The 19,328-nt window shown below is 48.5% G+C and overlaps 1 protein-coding gene across 1 annotated transcript in view; it reads left to right on the top strand.

The window, feature by feature from the left end:
• The window catches only part of ZNF827 (zinc finger protein 827), a 190,477-nt gene that overhangs the window by 82,099 nt on the left and 89,050 nt on the right, over positions 1 to 19,328 (top strand). Inside the window, exons 6-7 of the mRNA XM_030887204.2 lie at positions 3,356 to 3,595; positions 6,921 to 6,978. Coding sequence (XP_030743064.1) covers positions 3,356 to 3,595; positions 6,921 to 6,978 — 298 coding nt within the window. The remainder of the gene's footprint in view (positions 1 to 3,355; positions 3,596 to 6,920; positions 6,979 to 19,328) is intronic.

Below are 19,328 nucleotides of genomic sequence, written 5' to 3' on the forward strand. Positions count from 1 at the left end.
CCTCCCAGCTCTTTCCTCTATTTCCCTTGATTCTCCTCCTGTCCCACTATCATGCTCAGTCCCCACCAGGATTTCAGCACTTCCTGTTTGTTACATTCCCCTTGATCATGCCCTACCAGGTCTCCCACACCCACCTCCTCACCAGAGATGGTAACTCTTTACAGGAGTATGACACCTCATCCTTCTGCATAGAGGCTGGTGGTTCCAAACTGCTGACCTTGAGGTTATCAGCTCAATGTGTAATCACTGTGCCACCTACTGTCTACCCTCTGTTATCGATCTATCTTGGGAGGAAGGCAGGGCTTGCTCCAGACTCAGAAACCCACTGAGGGCAGTTCTATACTGACCTGTAGAGTCCCCGTGAGTCCGAATCGGCTACCTACTATCTATCATCCATTATCTATGTCTGTCTGCCTGCCTACCGACTGACTGGCAGACTGACTGATTGACCTATCACCTGCCTGTCTGTCTGACCAGTTTCCTGGTATCCTCTAACAAGGTACCACAAGCTTAGAGTTTTCAAGCAACAGAAATCATTCTCTTCTGGCCCTGAAAGTCAGGCCTCCAGATTAGCTCCGACGTGTCTAAGAAGGAATTCTTCCTTGCCCTGCCCTGTGTCCACCTTCCCATGGCTTCATGGCCACGTACTCCAATTTCTGTCTGTTTTCATGTGGTCTTCTTCACTCTGTGTCTTTTATATACTTTTTATAGGACTTTAAGGCCTAAGATAATCCAGCATGATCTCATCTTAGACTTCTTAATTAAATCTGCTAAGGACTCTACCCACTCCCTACCCCCAGCCAAAGGTCACTTTGTAGGTCTTATGGTTAGGAATAAGGACATATATTTTTGGAAGCCCTCACCCAGATCACTGTTTCTGTCTATACATTTGTCTCCCTACCTGCCTGTGTCAACATAATACTTGGGTGTGCAAATGGTTAAGCCAACCAAAAGGTTGGAAGTGTGTCTACCCACAGGTGCCTAGGAGAAAAGGCCTGGCGATCTACTTTGGATCATTGAAAAAACTGAAAATCCTATGAAGCGCAGTTCTAATCTGACACGTGTGTGCGCTCATATGAGCTGAAATAGACTTGACAGCAAGGGAATTTATCTCTAAAGCAGTGTTTCCCAAGTGCCTGATACCACCCTCTGGGGGGCCCTGGAATAACCCAGTGGGACTGCAAAAGCAGATATCTACATTTTATCCTGGATGGTGGGCTGTTTGAGGGTACAGAAGAGACCCCATGCTCAAATATAATTCAAGGAGGACATGTCTGAAAAGGGACAAAGGCAGCCCAAGGACACAGACACATCATCCTGAGGCCATCGTTAGCATCAGGTCAGCCCGTGTCTGAGGATTTGCAGTTGGACACTAGTTAAATAAGGCATGGGACAAAAGGAACTGTCACAAATTCATGATTGGTGGCAGATCAACACATCAAAGTTACAGGTGTGACTACAAAAGTGGAAACAGGGTGGTGTTAGGGTCAATAGAAGAGTTTACCAGATAGATCTCAGGCCTTCTGACCAAGACAGTCAGGGCAGGGCAGAGAAGGCGGGCCCCTTGACTGTGACTGAAGCACATCAAGGTTGCACCCAGACAAGCCCCAAAGAGACTGCACCTCCCAGGACTGGGTGGGGATGGGTGGGGTCACCCACTTTCCTCTGAGGACAAGGCTGTTTACATCCTTGGTTAAGGAATTCAATGGAGGTTTAATCTGTGTGGGGGACTGCACGTGGATTTGGGGTTTATACTGTCATTCACAGCCAATGGGATGCTCAGAATTGAAGCTCTAATACAAGGCTTTATATTATCTTATAAAAGTTGGCAGGAGGTGTTGAGGTTTTTTTGTTTTTGTTTCTGAAAAGGCAGCAGGAGGTCAAACCCGTTTGGGAACCTGTCTTCTTGTTTGTTGCCTTCTGGAGTGCTGGGTACATTGTAGATTTACTCACAGGTACTTTATTAATTTGGAAGTGTGGCTTTATTTTAAAGCAATTCAAATTAATGGCTGGGCTAATTGTTCCACCTTGTTGGAAAAATGTTCAATCTTCTAATCTAGCCCTGAGGAATGGTAGAGACATAAAAACGCGCCAGCCTTGCCAACTGAATGTTAGGTTTCAGACCAAAGACCACACACCTCACACTCACATCTGAAGGAAGCACAGCCAGTAAATGAACCTTTATTATATCCTGTGAGAGTGCTGGCTCTTTTCTAGGTGTTAATCCAGGGGCTGCAATTATCTTTCCTTCCTACGTGTTCCTGATTATTACTAGCTCCCAGCAAAGTGTAAAGGGCTCTGTTGAGCTGACCCTTTTGACCCTTTATTAATTTGGTGTCTTAGGAAAAGCGGGGTGGGGTGGGGATCAGAGATTTTAAAAATAGAGGGAGAAAATTGTATCACTGACATGCTTGCTCGTCTTTAGTTCATTGACTCTGAGTAGGTCAAAATAGGAGAACGGAGATTGAGCCAAGCATTGGTGGTCCAGTGTGGTAAGTGTTGGCTGCTTCACGGCAAAGGTGGGCAGTTTAAACCCACCACCTGGAGGGAAATGGGGCTGTTGGCCTCCTAGAGATGTAGAGCCCCCCCAAACCCCGTGGGAACAAGAGCCCCCTGTCCCGGAGAGTCACTAGGGGTCAGAATGGCCTTGATGGCAGTGGGCTGGGTTTGTTTGGGTGCCAACCGAAAGATTCAAAGTTCAAATCCACCCAGAGGCACCTAGAAAGAAAAGCCCGGCCGTGTTCTTCCGCAATACTGGTCAGTGAAGCCCCTCTGGAGGGAGCACAGCTCTGGCCTGACACCCGAGGGCGCTGTGAGTCGGAATTGGCGCACCGGTACAGGGTGCTCAGTGGTGTTTGTTGCGGTAGAAGAAGGAGCCGTGACTGCCCTCGGCAGGTATCAGTCAGGAACTCTGGCCTGGCCTGCTTTCTGCCATCCATGTGACCTTGGGCTAAAAATAGAGTTGCCTTCAAGTGGACTCTGACCCATGGTGACCCCAGGAGAGTCCCCGTGGAACGATGCTCCATGGAGTTTTCAGTGGCTGAGTTTGTTGTTGTTTTAAAGTAGGACCAGCCGGCCTTCTGAAGCACCTCTAGGTGGTCTTGAACTTCCAACCTTGGGCAAAGTTGACACATCATTTCTTAACACTGCCCCCTGTCCCTGAGCTTCGGCTCCCTTCCTTTTCAGGAAATCAGATGGGTTGGATTAGTTGAGTCATTTTTCAGACTGTTCCACGGGCCCAGGTGCGCTTTTCTAAACAGCCTCCCGACACAACCCTGGGGCTTCCCTCTTGCTTGGCAGCTGGCTCTGGTTCCGAGTGACGACGCGGTGGTGTTTTTGTCTCACCTCTGTGCAGCCGAAAGCTACAGGGAGACGCAGATGGTGACGCTTAAAGAGGAGCCCATGGAGGTTGACATCCAGGACTCGCATGCCTCGATATCCCCCAGCCGGAATGTGGGCTCCAGCACTTTAATCGGGCGGGAGAAGACGGAGCCCTTACCCAAGTGGCCTGAGGGCCGAGTCCCCCCCGAGAGAAACCTCTTCAGTCAGGATATTTCGGTGAAGATGGCTTCTGAGCTTCTCTTCCAGCTGTCAGGTAAGTCGGTGTGTTAGTCTGGGTACTTTGGAGAAACAAATCCACAGCAACTCATGCATAAGAGAGAGTTTTATGTAAAGAAAATGTGCATCACGAAAACATCCCAACCCAATGCTGCCCAAGCCCACAAGTCCAACATTAACCCATTTACCCAACACCAGTCCACAAAGTCCTCCACCTCACAAAACAGAGGCAATGATGCCGACTGCAGGAGGAAAGCTGAGTCAGTGAACGAACAAGCATCTCAGCACTAGCAGGGGTCTCCACACGGCTGCTCCAGCACCCAGGGCTGCATCGGGATAGGTCCATGGAGTTTCTCCTTGGGGATGTCTTGCAGGAAGTCAGCCTTGCAAGCTGAAGCAGGGAACTGCTAAGGCAGCTGCACCCGGTGCGACCATCACAAAGCAAGAGACCCGAGAACTAGAAAGGCGAGGCTCACCACCCATTTATCCCTCCGCCTTTCAACCAGCCCCACATGTGATTATCGGCCAGGCTGGCACAATTAACTAACTCAGTCAGTGAGCAGACAAAGCAGTCATTAGAAGCAATCAGAAGGAAAGCCGTTGGCCACAAAGTCAGCAGCAAAAGCAAACTAACGAAACCCTATTGAAGGACTTCTTTTAGTCAGAAGCCCATTTCCGTTACTTCAAATGTGTCCTGCCGCCCGGACTGCGAGTTCAGCAAGCACTGCCAGGCAGTGCGCCTGCCAAACTTTCTCTAATAAATAGCTCAGAATCAGTTGAAATTAGAACCCGGTTCAATTCTGCGCGAATGAATCATGGTTAATGGGCTAAGCATCTCACCTCTAATTTTGTTCAGGCAGCTGATCTGATTAACACTCCCCTTATAGTTCAATGTGCAAAAGATAAACCTCAATTTACCCCAGCAGTGAGTGAATTACCATGAATTCCAAATTAGTTGTGGTCTGAATTAATGAGCTTGTACTACGGTCTCTTGCCGGAAGAAAAATAGAGAGGGGACCAAAAATAAAAGGAAGGAAAGGGAAGGGAAAAAACGGAAGTTTGAGGATGACTTCCTTATCATCTCGTCGAATGTTTTCTATGCATCAGTGGCGAGGTTCCAGCACATAAGCCGTTATTCCCTCTGTCAAACGACGGATGATTTGTCCTGAACACATTTAGTACGCTGCTGTTCTCTGACGTGAGGTCACAGGATGACACAGCACATGGGAGGTGCAGTTGTAGGAGCTACAAGATTCACATTTGCTCAGTGGCAAACATTGGTCAACGGTGCTTCCCAAAATGGGCGATCCTGCCCTCTAGCAGGCCGCTGGAATGATTCAGGGGGCTGAAGAAGCAGATACCTACCCACACTTTATTCTGCATTATAGATTTTAAAAGTTTCTAATTGGCAGGGGGCTGCTGAGTATGAAAAAAAAAAAAAAGTTCCTGAACAGAAGGCGATGGGCTAAGTCAGTTTGGAGACCCACGGTCTGCAGACCGGAGTTCATGGATCAGCAGGGTGTATTGCTCATGTGTGAGCGACTCTTGCTGCGGACAATAAATTTAAAGCACCCATTCAATGCTTCATTATTTAGACATTCTTGTTGCCCTTCTCTCTCCCTCCCCTAGGAGAGGGAAAAGAAGCTGGGACCTGTGTGCCACTGCCTTGTTCCCCCTGTCATTGGCCTGGCCGCACAGGCCATCGCTGTGCCCTATCAAGTGGCATGCTAGCGCCAGCCTCCACCAGGGTTTTCAAACCAGGACAGATCAGCACCCGAGCGGAGAGAGTTAAGGCAGAGAATGGCATGGGACGTGTACATCGGCAGAAGAAGCCCTGGTGGCATAGTGGAATACAAGTGGCCTGCTAGCCACCAGCTCTCTACCCCAGTCAATAGTGACCGTCTTGGAAACCCACAGGGCAGGTCTACCCTGCCCTATAGGGTCGTCAGGAACCAGAGTGACAGGATAGCAGTGCGTTTGAGCCTTGTAGATTGGTGGTTGCAAGCTCCCAAACATTTCAGGTGTTCTTTTGTTGTTAACGTTCTGAAAACCACAGAACAAACTCACTGCCATGGGGTTGGTGACCTTGCAGATCACAGCCCAACACTGCACCACCAGGCTCCTTAACATGCTGAAGGTATAGCATCTAAACACAATGCAACTTACAGGGAGAAAAGTAGTCTTAGCAGTTAAAGTTTGCAAAGGGGAGACCCTTGGGATTCGTGTCAGCCTGTCTCTTAACTGTATGTTATCGCCGGCTCCCATCATCTCTCGTTGGCGAGAAGCTTTGTGTGCGAGTTCTCAGCCTGGCTCTGGCTCTGGCCGAGGTGCCCTTAGCTAGGCCACTGATCCTGTTCTCAGTGAGAGAATGCTGGCTGCCAATCCAAATCCAACCTCCTTGTCAACGTTGAGTGGACAGAAAGGAATTGTGCCCGCAAGCCTGCAGACAGCGGCCACAAACCTGTATTACAAAGTGTGGACCAGGTCTTTTACGTCTTTGTTTAAATCCACTCCACCCCCTAAAATCTGCGAGACTCGGAGCTATTTTACTTGCCCTGCAGTTGAAATGTGAAACCCTCGTAGACTTGGCCAGGCTTTCTACAGATACTTAGAAGTCATTGAGACTCAGGGCCAAGTCCTAGCATTTGAACTGGGTTGGGAAGGCCAGGGTTCAACGTTTGTGTTCTTGAAAGCTAATTAAATAATTTCTGACAGCTGGTAGACACAGATCTCAAGGCAGAGTAAGGGGAGGGCTTCCCTTGTCCTTGTCTAATGATATTTTCTGTCCCTGGTGACATTTATCAGAACAGGCACTCGGTGACTGCCGCACCAAGAGGTCTTCTGGCCCCTTTTCGTGTCCCCTCTCACAAAGGGGCCTCACAGTGCTGAATCCTTAAAGATTGTCATCAAAGCCAGGAGCACAGCAGTTGCAACAACCGCAGTTTTCCTGCTGAATCAGAGGGAAGCAGAAATTTTCAGCTGGGGGAAGATGGACTGGGAACAGCTGGCTTTAGGCACACCTGTGTGTGTGTGTGTGTGTGTGTGTGTGTTTTCACGTGTGCTTAAGACCTGATTAAAATCTAGACAACGTGCTTGAAATTCGTAATCACCTGTTTTTCTGCTGTTGGATTTTTATCAAGTAGTTTTTGCTCTTTTAATAAAAATATTTTTTTCTCCTGCTTTTATCGATATGCTTTCCCACTGAGACAGGGAGGGTATGAATGTTTACAAAAGAAACCTGACTCCACTCTTCCTCAGCCCACGAGTTAGATATTGGCCAGTGTTCATCTGCTTCAGCGTCAAGGACAAGAGTTGAGAAAGAACCGCCTAAAAGGTGCATGTTTTATTCTTTCTTGTTTCAGAAAAAGTGAGCAAAGAGCACAATCACACAAAAGAAAACACCATCCGGACCACCACCAGGTAGGCCATCCCCCGGGGGCTCCCACCCGGTTCCCGTCTGTCAGCTTGTGTGGGGCACGGGGCAGCAGCACACGGTGATCATGGCGCCCAAGCCCTGTTCTCCCACAGGGTTCAAAGGGTCGCACCCTCATGACCTGTGCACACCAGAAGGAACATTGACTGTGGACACAGTGCAGAAAGCACAGCTCCCAGGGGAAGACCCTCAGTTTCCATCAAACGTCCAATGGGTGCCCCTTCAACAAAGAATTGTCCTCGGGTTGCTATTCCTTTGGATTCCTTATGATAGTTTGTGAAGTAGACAGTATTATTCCTATCCTCTTTGAAGAAGTGTCTTAGGTTAGGCTCTTACGTCGGTAGGTGACGCACTGTGATTGGATGTTGGATTCGAATCTCAGAAAGTCTCCGTAAGTTGGAGGGAGGGGGTTGTCTTGCTTTTTAACCCTTTGTTGTGAATCGAGTGAAGGTTGATAGAGCCAGATCATCAGTTTTACAGTCAGCAGTTCGTACACATTTGGTCTCATCTCATTCATTGCTGCCTCTCTGTGTACGTCATCACTTCTTCTGCCTCCTCCCTCGGTTTCCTGTGATCGTATCGCCTCCTCTTTTCCTGAACTTGTTTGCAGACGTGAAGGGTGACTAAGCGCCAGGTGAGCTCATTTTCTGGACATGAAGGGTAACTGAGAACCAAAGTCTTACTCGTCCCACCAGTCACTCTCTGCAGTACGCCTGGATCTCTTCGATGATTTCGAGTTGTTCTTCCACATTTGTCCCCCAGACGCTCCTGCGATACGATCCCTTTCAGAGCAATTAATAGTGGTCTCTGTGCACTATCTAATTCTTCCAGTCCCAGGATCACTTTGGCCAGTCTACTCATTGTTCCCATGTGCATTTCAAATCTCATCACTCCTCCTTCCCGTAGATGACCATTGTACCTCAGATGGTCACTCATGATCTCTTAAGACCCTCCTTGCTACTCACCAAAGTAGGATGTAGAACCTGTCTCTGCGAACTATGTTGTGCCAGTTGACCTGGGGCCCCCTGAGACTGTGGTCCCGAGTACCCTTGCCCAGCAAGTAGATCCCTCAAGATTACACTGGGTTTTCACACAACTCTGTTCCCAGCTAGCTCTGTGACCACAGGCTGATCATTTGGCCCCAAGAATATTCCAACGTTATGCTTTACAACATGGCTTAAAAAACAGAAACAAAAAAACCCCTCACTGCTCTGGAGTCAATTCTGCCTCCATATAGGACAGGGTGGAACTGCCCCCGTGGGTTTCCCAGACTGTACCTCTTTGCAGGAGTAGAGAGCTTTGTCGAACCCCAGAGCCCTGGTGGCATAGTGGTGACCTGTAGGGGTGCTGACGACAAGGTCGGCAGTTAGAAACCACAGCCCGCTCCATGGGAGAAGATGGGGCTTTCTACTCCTGTAAAGAGTTATAGCCTTGGGAACTCCCAGGGACAGTTTTACCTTGTTCTGGATCACTGTGTCACTGTAAGTCAGCATCAACCCCAGGGCAGTGAGTTTTTGACCGTGAGTTCTCCTGGGGAATGGCTGGTGGTTTCAAACTGCTAACCTGGTGGTTAGCAGCGCGGTATGTAACCACTACACTACCAGGGCTCCTTCATAACATGGCTAGCCAAAACCAAACTCACTGCCACCAAGTCCATTCTGACTCATGGTGACCCTGTAGGGCAGGGTAGGACTGACCCCTAGGGGTTTCCCACCAGGCTGGTGGTTTAAACCTGCTGACTTCCCGTGTGGCTAGAAGGGCAAAAATGTGAAGGAAAACAAACAAACAAAAGAAAGATAATGCTTTTAGATAGAAAATCAATAAAACAACTCTGGGCAATGCACTTTTCTGTGTGCCAGAGGTAGTTTGAGGAGGTCAGCCAAGGTGGGTCGGTCATTAATTGGTCATTAATGAAGGGAAAAAGGCCTGCCTTCCTGTTCAATACTGAGGCCTGAAAGCCACCTAATCCTGAACGAGAAACAGTGAGAGAAGCCCTCCACCCACCCCCAACACGCAAACTCACACTGCAGGAAAGGCACACGCCACCCTTGTAGGACCCTCAGCCCAACCACCCACGAGATAGGAGGTCACTTTGCGGATGAGCACCGAGGGGCTGGAAGCACTGGCCAGGAACTACCAAGGAGTCTGAGTCAGGGAAGTCGGTTTTCCCGAGAAGCAAGAGAGACTCTCACTGATCGGAGTGGTTGATGGGTGGTGTGGTTTTCATTCTCGACAACAAATGATAAAGCTTTTCATTTGCGCCTGAACCCATTCAAGCACATCCAACTTGCCTCCCAGAGTCTTGTCTTCTCGTTGCTGCTGCTGCTGCTGTTGATGTTAGGTGCCATCAAGTTGGTGACAACTTGGCGACCCTCTGCACAACCGAAGGAAACACTGCCTTGTCCCACGCCACCCTGACAATGGTTCCTATGCTTGAGCACGTTGGAGCCCATTATTGCCACCGCTGTGTCAATCCAGCTGGTTGAGTGGAGGGCCTTCCTCTTTGTCGCTGCCCCTCCGCTTTACCAAGCATGATGTCCTTCTCCAGGGACTGGTCTCTCCTGACCATATGTCCAAAGAATATAGGAAGCCTTGCCATCCTTGTCTCTAAGAGGATTCTGGCCGTACTTCTTCCAAGACAGATCCGTTTGTCCTTTTAGCTGTCCATGGTACTTTCAACGCTGTCCAGCACCACAGTTCAAATGTGTCGATTGTTCTGTGGCCTTCCTGATTCAATGTCCCACTTTCACGTGCATATGAGGCAGTGGAAGATACCATGGCTTAGGTCAGGAGCACCCCAGTCCTCCTCAAAGCAACATGCTTGCGTTTCAATACCATAAGGAGGTCTTGTGCAGCAGCGGCTTTCCATTAGCACTAGGGAAAGGAACCTTCTCAGAATGGGAGGATGGTCTCAGGCTCGTCTCCAGATCCAGGGAAACCTGTGAGAGCCGGAACTTGGCAGGCCTGCCGTGTTCAGGGTCTGGCTGATTTTCCACCTTTGATGAGGTGCAGTCACACCACTTTGCTCCATCTTGTTTCGGTGGAAAATTCTTGAACTCTCCTTCTCTGATAGGCTTCCACCATCCATAGGTTTTGGGTCTTATTGCAGAACCCACACATGGATAAATAATTTGGGTAGGCAATATGCGAATTGAATTGGAATGTGGGCGGGGGATGTGGAAAGCTACTTTGACTATTAAATTCTACATGTCACCCTAAGACAATTTGGCAAATATGTTTAAGCCCACAAATCGAAATCCTCATGAAATTGGCCAAGTTGGTAGACATTTAAGGGATTTAGACTAAAAATCATAAATGTTCATTTTAATTTAGGATCTCGGGTGGCAAAAAAGAGGCCTGGTGGCTCGGTGGCTAAGCATTTGGGTGCCAACTGCAAAGTCAGCAGTTGGAAAGATTTTGTCATTTTTAAAAAACTCTATTAATTGGAATTTGGGAATATCAAAATACCAGCCGCTCCATGGAAGAAAGATGGGACTGCCTAGGCCTGCAAAGAGCTCCAGTCCCAGAAACCCACAGGGCCAGTTCTAGCCTGTCCTACGGGGTGGCTCCCTATCCTTCGGCAGGGACTCGATCGATCGCAGTGAGTTGTGAGTTTGGTGAGCGCTCTGCCCCTAACCCAGAGCTCAGTGGTTTGAACCTCTCAGCAGCTCCACAGCAGGAAAGACATGGCCACCTATTCCTAAATCTTACTCCTGTAAGGATTTCCGCTTGGGAAACCCTCCCGGGTGGCTGTAGGGCTGCTCTGAGGAGAAATTGACTAGGTGGCCCCAAACAACAACAGTGCTACCCACGTTCTTCCGTAGGATTCTCGAAGTGTCGTAGGCCAGCTTCCCTAGAAGTTGATGCCAAGGTGGGCTTTCAGGTGGAAAACCACACGCAGTTGCTCGTTTTTGAGCCTGAACCAAGGTTTTCTTTCTTTATTTTTAATGCGATTTATTGGAATTTAGGAATATCAAATGCCAAACAGTCATTAAAAGAGATCCAGCTTGCCTTGCAGAGGCTTCTAATGGCGTTAGGGAGCGGAACCCTCAGAGCCTGCAGGGACGGGATGGAGACAGTCACCAAACCAAACCAGGTGCCAGTGAGTCACTTCCGATCCATGGTGACCCTGTGTAGGTCAGAGCAGAACCCAGTGCAGAGACTTCTCGCTCCTTTCACGAGTAGCTTGGCAGGCCTTTCTCCCCAGCTATCTCTGGGTACGTGTAAGGCTCAGTCACTGCCATCCAGCCATTGCGGATCCTATAGGCCGTGTGGGTTTCTGAGACTGTAACTCCTCATGACAGTAGAGAGCCTTGCTTTTCTCCGGAGAAACAGCCATGAATTCAAACTGCAGCCCAATGGGTAACCCTGGTGCCACCAGGACTGCTAGGTTTACCGCTCCACCTTCCAAATAACTATGTGCATCACCCACCTATGTGCAGGCAATAGAGGGGAAGAGCAAAGATATGGCTCTACCTGGATTATCTTCCACCTGATCCCATGAAGCGCTCTGGAGCATGACTTGCATCTTGGAGTTGATCACACCTTGAGGCCAGGGTACCAGCTGTTTGCACCTGAAATCACTCACTGGCTTCGGGCCACCCGCAGCAGGGGTGTATAAGAATCAGAAAAACTAAAGTCACTGCATCGAGTCAGTGCTGACTCACAGCGGCCCAATAGGGAAGGGTGGAGCTGCCCCTGTGTGTTTCTGAGACTAGCAGTTTCCTGGAGTAGAAAGCCCTGTCTTCCTCCGAGGAGTGGCTGGTGGTTTCAAACTACAGGTCTTGTAGATCACAGCTCAACAGAACCACTACGCTACCAGGTGCCACCTCTCCAGGAAGGGGGCTCCAATCGGTGATGGTGTGTCTTTTTGCTGTTGGCAATTAATGCCCGCAGAGACTTAGGGGTAAGTGCACTAGGTCAGTACAGGGGGTCTGAGCAAACCTTCTGTCCCCCCAGCACCCTCTATCGACTGTGCTGCTGACTTTTTAGTACTAACGATAACATCTATACACAGGAAGGTAGCCATGTTTCTCAGGGATGCTGAGAAAAATGGGAACAGGAGGCTTGGATTAGCTTTAAACCAGTGAAATCTGCCCCACATTATCTTGGCTGGAGGAGCGAGGCCATAATTATAGGGTTGAAGAGAACTTTAAAAAAAAAATTTGACAAAAATGAAGCAACCCTCAAATTCTCTTTTCGCTGGGAGATTATGAGCATAGAGAAATGCTGGGCATCTCTTCTGTTTCCGCAGAGGGAGATGCTCCTGAGACTTATTGGCCCAGATCCAAACGCACACTGCCATCGAGTCCATGCCGCTCACGGTGACCGCGGTGACAGAGCGGGCTGCCTCTGTGGGTGTCAGAGACTGTCACTCTTTACGGGAGTCGAAAACCCCATCTTTCTCCCGAGGGGCAGCTGGTCCTTTCAAACAGCTGACTTCGGGGATCACAGTCTAACACTTAAGCAATATGACACCAGGGCTCCTGGCTTCTGAATAGTGTGACGACATTCGTGGTTTCTACTTCTGTGAAAACCCTTGGTGTGTTTTTATTTTATTTTTCCCTTTGAATATGAGACCTGCTCAATTAGCCTATCCCCCAATTACACTTTTTATTACCTGCTCATGTCATCACTTCAAGGAGTCCTGTGGCAGAGTAGTTACATGTTGGGCTGCTAACCCAACATGTTACATGTTGGTCAGTTACATGTTGGTCAGCAGTTCAAAACCACCAGCCACTCCACAAGAGAAAGACAGGGCTTTCTTCTCCGTAAAGACTTACAGCCTTGGAAACCCACACGGGCAGTTCTGCCTTCAAGCCCGCTCTCTTCTGGTTCTTGTCCTATAGGGGGCATGCTTTGTTTTGTACGTCCAATGTTAGCTCATGGATTATGTTCTAAGGTGTGGTTGATCATGCTTTCTGAAAGGATTTATATCCAGGCTTAGACTTTTCTTGTCCACAGATTCTTAGCAGGAGCCCCTGTGGCGCAATGGTTAAGCACTTGAAAGGCCAGTGGTTCAAACCCACTCCTCAGGAGGACGGGGGGCAGTGTGCTTCAGTAAAGATGGCAGAGTTCTGGCACGGGACCGTGCTGCTCTATCCAATGTGGTTGCTCTGAGTCGGATTCATCTCCCAGGCAGTGGTCTAGATTCTGAAGTATTCAGTGTAGTTCGTTAACAAATGTCATATGTTTGCATTCTCCGAAGAAGCTGACTGTTCAGCACAATGGCTCCTGATTAGAAATGCTCTCAGAATCGTCCTTGCATGTGCGATAGGTTAGTGACAGGGGAACCTTGGAATGCTGGCCTCAGTATTCCACACTTTGACTCCGAGTTTGTCTGCTCATGAAGCTTTCCTGCTCACAGGGTCGGAAGAAAAGCGCACTTTCCTTGCCCTTTATAATCCCACGGTTTCCCCCATGATTGCTGATTATGATTGAGCTTCGGTCTCCTTGCAACCACAAGAACTACAGAAAATGCAGCAATCCAAAAGGAGACACTGTAGCTTGGCATTCCAACGTGTGCTTTCAGCAAGACATGGGGGTGCTAGCATCTGTGCTTGGGCAACTAGAGACCCTGAAACCCGTGGGTGGGTGTGGTCAGTGTCCATTCTGGGTGGGCTGGTATAACCTCCTCGGCATTCGTTCCACCACAGCATCTGCCTGCGGGCCTAGCTGCTGTTTGCTCATCTCTCTGTTATACCGTGGGCAGCTCTGGTGAGAGAAAATGATGTTAGACAGCATTCCTTGTTAGCAGTGTTTTAAAAGAGAGTTTGGTGGAGCTAAAGGAATAATTCGCAAGTTTCTGGATCGTTGGCTCTCGAGATTATTATTATTATTTTAATTCTTATGATAGAAAATTTCAAACATCCCCAGGAAAGGAGTGAACTCATCACTCAATGTAAACAGTTTATCAATCTATGTCTAATATTGTCTCCTCTGCGCCTTTTCTCCAAAGAAATCCCAGACTTTTAATGACTGACTTAAGTGTTAACAACGATGTTGCTGTTGATTTCAATTGGACGAACTCAGACTCAGCTGCTTCCATTAGGAGCGCCTTCCCAAAAGTAAGGGAGAAAAACCCACGACCACGGGGCCCCAGGTAGCCAGGAAGAAAAATCAATCTACTTAGCAGCTGCAATGATTGGATCCTGTGGTCCTCCTCACCAATGCCTTGGCCTTGCCCCTTCTGCCCTGCTGCTGCCCTCCAAGGGGCGCCTCCACTGAATCAGTCCTTCCATTGAAACCTCACTTTAATTGCTAAAACAGCAGTTCTTTTGCCTGTTTAACCTTAGAGTCTAGAAACTTCCATCTAAGTGGAAAGACGGCTGTGAGTCTCCTTGGTGATTGTGTGTGGACCGAGTTCTCTTAATGCGTTTCTCTCTGACAAATGACTTGGAGAGAGAATCCTGGCCACAGCCCATGAGGATGGGAGGACCAAGCCCTTGCAAGACTAATAGGATCGCACTTTCCTATTCCTTCACCAGTACAAGCCTAGGTTCTGCAGGGAGCCAGCTCATGGGATTATTTGTAGATGAAAGACTATAAGGCGTGAGATCATAATGAGATCCCAAGGTTTAGTGTCCGAAAGAGAAGATCTACATCTTTGGGCATGGCCCATCACCCAGCCAGATGTTGGATAAGATCGAAATAGGAAAATGGAACCCGAGCGTAAGAATCAGATAGCTCCTGGCAGGCGAATTGGACATGCTCAATGTTGTGTGACACCAGGCCCATCAAACAGTGGCTGCCAACAGCCCTCTCTCGGTTATTTGTTCTCTCCCTTCTCCATTAATGATTCATGCCCATGGGGGTATAAGATTGCAGGTCCGTACAAAAAAACTTCTCACACCTGGCTGGCCGTATCCCAGCAGCCAGGAAGTGCTCACCTGAATTGTCCTCCCCTTCATTACCGCACAGAGAGCGGAGTGAGAAAACCTGAGGAAGGTAGACTCGTATCCCTCTGTGCAGAGCAAAATTTTAATTTGCCCAATTTTCAGAATCCGAAAGGCGGGCTATTTTTCTACGATTTCGGTAACGGCACTTGTTGTGTTTACTGAGAGGACGAGCCACTTTGAAGTGTCCAATAGATAGGGCCTGGGCAGCAGTCCGGGTGCAGGCCCTGAAATATGTATGGCCCAGTCAGAGAGACAGTAAATATGTGTGAAAGCATGCTGCGCGCTGTCTGGGTTCACGCAACTCCCTGCGTTCTGTTTCTTCGAAAGTGGGAGGCTGCTTTGAAGGACCACCGGATTGCACCGAAGCAATTCAGAAAAGAAACGGAGCAAAGGAAATTGGTGATTTGCATGTGGCTCAGCGTAGATTCTTGTTGCCCTTTATATTTATGCACTGAGCAGTCTATTTTTATAAGAACAGAATTAGAAGGAACAGAAGTGGATCCTGATTTCAAGGAGCCCCTTCAGTTAGGACGTACAGTTATTTTTTTGGTGCCCTCCAGGTGCTGGCGCACCCTATGGTATGTGCCATCGCAAAAAATTTCAAGATGCCCTTCTTGGGGACACTGCCATCTGCTGGAGGATGTCATAATAAATTACACATCTCGGATGTTTGTGATGGAAGTCACGCCCCCTGAGGGATGGTGCCTGTGTGCAGTAGACCCAGCCTGCACAACTCTCTACCGCTGCCCTCAGCCGAATGACTTGAGAGGACTCCCATTGGAGAGTCATCTTGTTTTCTTCCCTACCTGTTGAGCTTTCACATGGCAAAGCAATGAAAACTGAGCCTTACACAGCACATGGCTCGTGGGTTTGTTTGTTTGATTGATTGATTGATTTTTAGGTAGGGGAGCTAAAACTCCCTTGTCTGTTGTTGCCATTTGGTGTGTGTTTGTCTCCGTCTCAGTGTTTTCATCCATGTCCACTCCCTTGTCTTGTAGGTATTTCCCTTTGCTACGTTCCTCCCATTTGTGACCTCTGCGCCGAGCCTTTGTAGTGGCAAGACTGTGCCTCTGGCACTGTGGAGGGTCTGTTACTTTGACACAGCAACTTGAACTCTCCTTTGTAGAATCAGGAGAATTGTGCCCATTTCCCCCCCTTTTTTCTTTCTCGTCATTTCTATGGGCACTCCTACTTTCAATCCTGCTGGCTTGCAACAGGTTTCCACCTTGTCTGTGTAACTCACAGTGGCGCGTGTGAGTTTTTTAGTCTCTGTGCGTAGACTTCCAGAGCCTGTCTTCTCCTCCGAACTCCCACCCCCACCCTCAGCCCAGGCGGCTTTTACAGATGATGTGGGGAGACAGCACCGGAAGGGGTAGGTGGTTGAGATGCTGGCTCCCATCCTGTTCTTATCTGAGATTTTTTTTCCACGAGTGTCTCCGAGCTTGTTGCTAAGAAGATATCAAATATGCATACCTTGACCTCCTCCTTAGGAGAGGAAGTTGCCACCTACGTGGTAACTGTAGGTGAGAGGAATGTTAGAAAGGCCGTCCCCCCATTTCGCTGGCATCCTCCTCCTCTTCCAGGTGAGGGACATAGACTCTTGGGTCACTGCAGGGGGAGGCTATTTTCACCCGTCCCCTGCTCACGTCCTCAGAACACCCACCAGCCTTGTTTATGTGTAAACCCAGAGATGACAGTTTACACATCTGGACGGACGGGGGTGACTTTCTTGGCAGCGGCTGGCCTAGGTTCCCCAGGGCAGCCGACTTTCCACAAGGCCTGCCACTGTGCTCTGGTCCTGAGAAGTTTCCTGGCTCCGCAATAGATAAAGACAAGAACTGCCACGACAGGAACTCATTCCTTAAACACCTCGCGTTCACTTGTCCCCGAGGCCTGCCTGGAAGGCAGCCGCAGCTATAGGGCACTTGTACATCTCAAAGGAGAAAATGAAAAACAGGGCGAGTCTAATTTCCCCCTGATATGGTTTATTTGTCTTATGTTCTTCTTGGAGCAACTCCTTTCGTCCATAACATTCTGAGCTCGGAGGGCACAGGCGGGAATACAATTTAGATAAAGCTGTTCCTGCCTCGGAAGGAGCCTTATGAGTTGATCTGTGATCACCAAGGTTAGGCGTTTGAAACCATCAGTCTCTCCAAGGGAGGAGGAGACCATGTTCGCCCTTAAAGCATAACGGTCTCAGAAACCCACAGGGGCAGCTCCACCCTGCCCTACAGGGTCACTGTGAGTCAGCATCCACTCGATGGCAGTGAGTTGAGTTGTTTGATTCCTGCCTTTTGTCTTTACAACTGTCTTCAAGCATCTTTAAAAAGAGTCTCTTCAACAATAAAGGGTCCTGAGCAGTAAAACTTAATCCTTTGTTAAAACTCATTTTTTTACTTCTAGACAATATTAGAGAAAAGAAAGAAAGAAAAAAAAAACCACTTCTAATTCTTCCATCCAAAGAGAGGGACTCTAAGGTGGTAGATCCTTGGTGGAGTCTTTTCCTCTTTATATTGGGATACTTTCTCATTAAAACAAAAAAACAAAAAAAGGGGGCTCCCACTATATGTCTGGTTTTGTAATCTTCTGTTTTTACCTAACACTATATGTAAGAACATCTTTCCATGCCAGTAAACATGCTCAAAAACTCACTGCATTCAAGTTGATTCCGACTCACAGTGACCCTAAGGGGCGGGCTAGCACTGTCCCTGTGAGTGTCCGAGACTGCCACCCTTCATGCAAGTAGAAAGCCCCGTCCTTGTGCTGCAGCGCAGCCGGTGGCTTCTACTGCAGCCAATGTATGTCCGCGACACCACAGGCCTCCTTATATCCGTAAACATAACCCACTTGTAACAACGTGTGTGAATTAGGTTGGGGTTTACTTTTCAAATCATCAGTTTTGTATTCATCCTACCCTCACTTTGATTTCTCTTTTATCGCTCTCTCCCCGTCCCCCAAGTTAATCCTTGCCAGCCTTCCAGTCTATTGTTTCCTCGTTCCTCCTTTGCCTCCCCCCCACCCCCACTTGGTAACGTCCGGAGCCTATTCCTTTGGGGATGAAAGTCTGTGTCTTGTTTTGTGCTATTTGTAACACTGTTCTCATATAATTGTGTGTGTGTGTATTTGACTCCGGTCACTCAGTGTAATGTTCTCCGGGTCCATCATTCCATGCGGTGCTTCCTGGTTTTGCCGTAGACATTGTTAGCGGTGCAGAGTATTCCATGGTGCATGTACCTGTATCGCAGTTTCTGTATCCGTTCTCTGGCCGGTGGGCATTTAGGTTGTTGCCATTAGGTTGTTGCCATCTTCTTGCTAGAGTGACCGGTGGCACGATGAACATGGGTGTGCATCCGTCTCTCTCTGCTACGGCTCTTGCTTTCTTTAGGGTCGACGTCCAGCAGAGGGATTGCTGGGTTATATGGAATTCCTATGCCCGGTGGTTGGACATATTGACAGTCCCACTGGCAGTGTATGAGGTTCCAATCGCTACATAGCCTCTCCAGTTTAATGGTTTTTAAAAAAATAAATTCTATTGTCATGTCAGTATAAGGTGGGATCTCATCATTGCTTTGATCTGCAGCTCTTGGATGGCTAGTGACGTGAACATGCCTTCACACGCTTAGTGATGTCATCTTTGGTGAACAGTCTGTTCATGACCCTTGCCATGAATGAATTGGGTTTTTCATCTTTTTCTTAGTGAGCTGTCGCAGCTCTCTATAGACTTCTGAGACCAGTCCCTTGTCCATTGGGTCATTGCCAACCATCTTTCCCCAGCCTGTGGCCTCTCTTTTCACTCTTTTGATGAAGCCTTTTGGTGCACGTAAGGGTCTTAGTCTTAGGAGGGCTCAGTCATGTATTTTGTCTTCTACTGTGTGTTTTTCCTTTGAAGCGTAGCCCGCTTTCACTCTGTCAAGGTGTGCTTAGCACGCCACGTGTACGTGTACCACTTATCTATTCAGTCCCTAATGTCTGGATATCGCAGGACTCTCCCCCCCACCCCATTGCCAGTCTAAACGATACTGGGATAAAATGGTCGAAATAGGTCTTTGCAAAAAAAACACACTCCTATGTGTCAGACTTTCACTAAGAATTGTCCAATGGATTTCCTAAAAGGTTAATTCTATAATTCTAACAAAAGGCAGGGGGTGGGGGCGGGGGCTGCAAAAAAACGATGGTATAGTGGTTATGTGTTGGGCTGCAATCCGAGTGGCCAGCAGTTCAAAACCACTAACAGCCCCAAGGGAGAAAGACCTGACTGTGTACTCCCATAAACAGTGCAGTCTCGGAAACGCGCAGGGGGTTGCTATGAGCCAGTATGGACTCGATGGCAGTGGGTCACGGGAGAACTGCTCTATGAGGTTTCCATGGCTGCAGCCAACTGCCATCTCTTGCTCCTGTGGAACACTTTAACCCCTTTTCCACCAGGACTCAAAATGAGG

This window comes from Echinops telfairi, unplaced genomic scaffold (assembly GCF_000313985.2).
Source record: "Echinops telfairi isolate 266 unplaced genomic scaffold, ASM31398v2 ScPeMD7_5868;HRSCAF=6743_1, whole genome shotgun sequence".
In the NCBI taxonomy this organism is placed as follows: domain Eukaryota; kingdom Metazoa; phylum Chordata; class Mammalia; order Afrosoricida; family Tenrecidae; genus Echinops; species Echinops telfairi.